Source organism: Crocodylus porosus, unplaced genomic scaffold, assembly GCF_001723895.1.
Source record: "Crocodylus porosus isolate Cpor-Errol unplaced genomic scaffold, CroPor_comp1, whole genome shotgun sequence".
NCBI lineage: Eukaryota > Metazoa > Chordata > Crocodylia > Crocodylidae > Crocodylus > Crocodylus porosus.
Genome location: NW_017728886.1, coordinates 86490962 through 86495786, shown reverse-complemented (window position 1 = coordinate 86495786; position 4825 = coordinate 86490962). Strand labels below are relative to the sequence as shown.

At 42.5% G+C, this 4825-nt stretch overlaps 1 protein-coding gene across 1 annotated transcript in view; it reads left to right on the top strand.

Moving 5' to 3' along the window:
* The window catches only part of DPY19L1 (dpy-19 like 1), an 86525-nt gene that overhangs the window by 77150 nt on the left and 4550 nt on the right, over positions 1-4825 (top strand). The window contains exon 21 of the mRNA XM_019538528.1: positions 1496-1595. Coding sequence (XP_019394073.1) covers positions 1496-1595 — 100 coding nt within the window. The remainder of the gene's footprint in view (positions 1-1495; positions 1596-4825) is intronic.

The following is a 4825-nucleotide window of genomic DNA, read 5'->3' as shown; positions in this document are numbered from 1 at the left end:
CATGCAGACTTGGGCACCCCGCCTCCTTCCCATGTCCTCCTGGGGTGCAGGTAGCAGTGGGAGCCACCCCCTACTCCCTGTCCCTCAGACAAGCCATGGCTGTGTCCTGCGCCCCACCTTGCTCTGGCTGGGCAATACCTGCCCCAGCCCCACTCCTTCCCTCACTGCAGGGGCCTTGATCTGTCCCCCCATGCCCCTTCCCTTCTCCTCCTTCCCCTTCCACCACAACAAATTTACCAGTTGGCTGCAGCTTTTCAAGCTGCTGGGCTGCGTATTGGAAATTTGGATTGGTATCAGCCAATAAGTCTTAAAAATTTGCTATCGGTATTGGGCCCTCAAAATCTTTGTCAGTGCACCCCTAATTTTTATGGATTTGTACTGTCCCATGTGATGTTCTTGCAAATAACATAGGAAAAACAAGGTTTAGAAATACCCATAAGGTAGGTACCAAATGCTTGGAAAACCATTGGGTAGTTCTTAATGGTTCACTGTCAAACTGGGAGGGCATTTCAAGTGGGATTTTGTAGAGGTCCATCTTACTCAATTCTATTCAACACTTTTGCTAATGATTTAGATTAGGGACCAGTAACCCATGGCCTGTGAACCTGGGGGTGGGGCTTTGGTGACATTACAGCCTCAGCGGTTTATATCTGCACTGTCATGCTGTGGTTGGGAGTTGGGCAGCCTTGTTTGTGGTGTGGCAGGGAGAAGCAGCAGTAACATCAGCAACTTGGGTACCCTAAGGTCCAACCTGGGTCAATCTGGCCTGCCAGTGCAAAAAGTTTGTCTGTCACTGACTCAAATCGTGGAATGTAGACCACTGATTATAAAAAATTAAGATAAAATTAAACTAGGAGGAATTGCCAGCAGTTTTGAAACAGACTCAGAATTCAAAATGTTCTTGATAAATTGGAGAGAAGATCCAAAATCAACAAGATTAAATTTAATAAGTATAAATCAAGGTTGCATGCTTGGGAAGGTGAATTCAAACACACAGATGCAAAATGGGGAATAATTAGCTAGATAAAAGTATGGTAAAAGGATCTGAGAGCTAATAGTGAATTACAAACTGAGTCCCTGGGTACTGGAAGAGGGCCTATGTTGTGCAAATGAAGTCCATTCCTTTGTTGTCCTTGATTCCTATTGCTAATGTAAGTCCATTCCCATGCGGAGAAAAGGTAACAGAAGGGCTGGGAAGCCCTCATGGCTGAATAGGGAAACTGTGGTCCTTTTAAGAAAGAAGAAAGAGGCTTATAAACAATGGAAGCTCAGGACAGGCCGCAAGGGGGGCTATTCCACAACAGCCCGCATCTGTATTGCCCAAGAGCTTGACTTGTCCCCTTCCAAAGTAATTTCTTAAGCAAAAAAGAAACTTTCTGTTCTTCTGTATATTTTCTTATATTGGTCTATGATTATATGATCTTGAGTATTTAAAATGCAAATTTTCTCACTACTTTTTACTACTTTATTCTTCTTTTAAATCTGTATGTTTCAGATGCTGTTTTTGCAGGAGCAATGCCTACAATGGCAAGTATCAAGTTGTCTACGCTTCGTCCTATTGTAAATCATCCCCATTATGAAGATGCAGGGCTGAGGTAAATTTCAAAATTCATATAATTTATTCCACTAAAATTAACTTTTAAAAACTTTTATAATGTTCAGTAGAAATGCAAATCATACTCAGCATTTTTAATTGAATTAGGATATGATAGAGGTCTATAAAATCATGTGGATCAAGTGAATAGGAAACTTGTTCTTGAAGTCTCATGTATTAGATCTAGAGGGCAACTGCTGAAATTAGTAGGTAACAAGTCAAAAATTAACAAGAAAAAGTTTTTTTTTACACAACATGTAGTTGACTTATGAAATTTGTTGTCACAGGAGGTGGTGGAGGCAAACAGCATAGCCAGGTTCAAAAAGGGACTGTATGAGTTCATGGATGATAGATCTGTTAATAGCTATTGAACAGGTTGTTTGGAGATATGTCCTCTAGCATCTCTTAACCCAATAAGTGTTGGATGCCAGGGAGCCTAAGGAATAGGGGATAGATCACTCCAGAGCTCTTCAGTTCAAAGCTGTCCATGTATAGCATCCACTTCTGCCACTGTCTACAGACAGGATACTCTAGACAGTGGCCATTGATCTTGAGCCAATACAACATTTCTTAAGTTCTATTTGTTGGGGGGTTTTGAATCCTACAAAGTTCTAGAATTATTTTAAAGTCATTCTTTCAGAACTCAGACTTAACAATTTAGAGAATGAGAGACCTCTGTAGAGTAGACATGGATATAATAGGATTTTGCTACAGATTTGTTAATCAAAAATATGTGAGGTATAATTATGATAAAGATTATTTTTCTTTGGATATTGCCTTCACTTATAGCAATGTTGATTAAGTTGGGAAATGCTTACAGTGGTTGCAGTTTTGCAATTTCTTTTTTACCAGATCATTTCACATGGCTTTTGAAGTCTTACTTTGTTTTTCTTGGAATTTAAAAAAAATTGAACTCTTGTAAATTTGTGTCTAATCACTTATTTTTGCTTAAGTTGATAAACTTCTATGTTATGCCAAAGTACAGTGGCAATGATGTTTTGTAATTCTATCTCGCGGAGAGAAGATAAGAGCTTAGTGATAATTACATGCAAGTATCTGCATATTTATTTTCCTGCCAGCCTTACACAGTCAGCTGGAAAGGTGACAAGGGACATGGAAGTACACAGCATTCACTTCTAGAAGTAATAGAGATGCAGTATTGGATGCTTTCAGCTGAGGAGGTGCATGCTATAATCTCCAGAATTTGGGGGAACCAGAGCATGGTGGAGCTTATTTGAACTGGAGAACGTATGAGTTGCTTTGGGTTGTTTTTTTTACACCATACCATAAATAAACTATCTGAATGCACATAAGGTACTGCTAGGATTCTCCAGATAATCTTTCAGCTGTGCATGGTTTCGGAATTACGTTTTGAGAAAAACGTCAAAATATTGTTGTCCTTTCTTCCTCCATTACAAAATGATAAGCACAGAACTGAAATAAGGATTTTGTGGAGATCATTTTAAATGGTTTATTGAATGGTTTTTGTATCTTTGGCCATTGACCGAACTTTTTATATGGGAAGTATGTAAGGTTGTATGTAAGGTTGTATGATTACATACGTAAATCTAGTATATTAAAGGACCATACATGTAGGCCTTGCTTTTCAGTGGTAATCTCCCAACTCTCTAGTCTTTGAATTTAACATGATCTTAATTTAGTTTAGTGGGAAAAGGAAATAAATTAAAATTGGGGTTTCTTTTTATAAACCTAAAAAAAATATCATTTTCCTGCTAACATGGACTTGCAAATTCTACTTTCATTAAACCAAAATTAAATTTATCTGCATTTGCCTGCATCCTGATTTAAGTGAAGTTAAAACAAGATGCCTCAATGAAATCTTTCCTGAACATATTTGCAGGAATAGGCTTAATTTTACCAGAAGAGAATTGCTTCCCTTAAAACACTGATAATACAGTAGGTGTGAAATAATGGGCTGTAATTTTCCTTGGATCATGTCCATAAAAATGGGCTCTTGTTTTTGGAAACTTTCCAGAATCAAATTGATACACTTCCTTTTTATTCTTGCCAATGAATATTGATTGTTAAACATTAAACATTATTGACTTGAAATGTTTAGCATGTGGATCCCCAAGAGCTATAGATTTTAAAAGTAGCTGAATGCAGTAGCAGGAGGGGTGCACAATAGAGGTGCACTGATGCATCAGTCCATTTTATATCGGCACAGATAAAAGGAAAATTGACATTATCCCATTCAGCTTTTTTGGCTGATGTTGCCAATAATGTTGCCGATAAATTCCACGTGCATGTGCTGAGCTGCAGCATGCATGTGGCCAGGAGTACAGCCGGCAGCTTGGAAAGCAGCATCCAGGCTGTAAGTCTGTGGAGGGGGAGGGAAGGGGTGTAGGGGGGCAGATCGAGGCCCCTCCATGGTGAGGGTGGGAGTTGGGCTGGGACAGGCGCTGCTGGACTGGGGTGGGGCATGGGATAGAGCTGTGAGCGGCTTGTTTGGTGGGGTGCACACCCCAGGGGAAGCATGGAGGGGGGGACGTACCTCCCAGATCTGTATGTGGGGCAAGGGTAGGCTGTGCTGGGCTCTTCCTGGCAGGGGTTTGGGTCAGGGCTGTGCTGAAGGTGGGTGGCGGTGGCGCTGAGAGGGGGGTCTGTGGGGTGGGCTACAGCTATCCCAAAATTTGCCAAAGCTCCCTCCCTGAAAACTCCCCCTCCCAGCACCACCACAGCCTGCCCCAAGTGCAGCCCCAGCCTAGTCCCCCGACTAGGAAGAGCCCAGTGTAGCCCCAGCCTACAGCAGCAGCCCTTCCTCGCCCCACATGCAGATCTGGGAAGCACGTGCCCCCATTCCTCCCTCAAGGGGTACATGCAATGACAGGAACTGCCCCTCCTCCCCGCCCCTGTGTCCCATGGACAAGCCAGTCGCGGCTACCCAGGTTTGGTATCCAGGCACCTAAAGTTGTAGGAAGGCTTCTTATTGCGTTCTAGGGAACAATCTCTGCACAATTCAAAGACAGGACAACTGGGTACAGTATTCTCAATAACTTTTATGGTCATGAAGGGAGAAGCCAGCGTTCCCCGACGGCAGGCCCACTGCGCATGCGCGTAGTTTAAAAGGGCCCGCCAGTCAGGGGAAAAAAAACCCAAAAAAACAAACAAACAAACAAAAAAAAAAACCACTCAGGTAGGCTCTGGAGCGGTGAGAGACGCGCGGGTGAAGCCCGCTGCGACCCCACTCCCCCGAAGCCCCCCAGACAC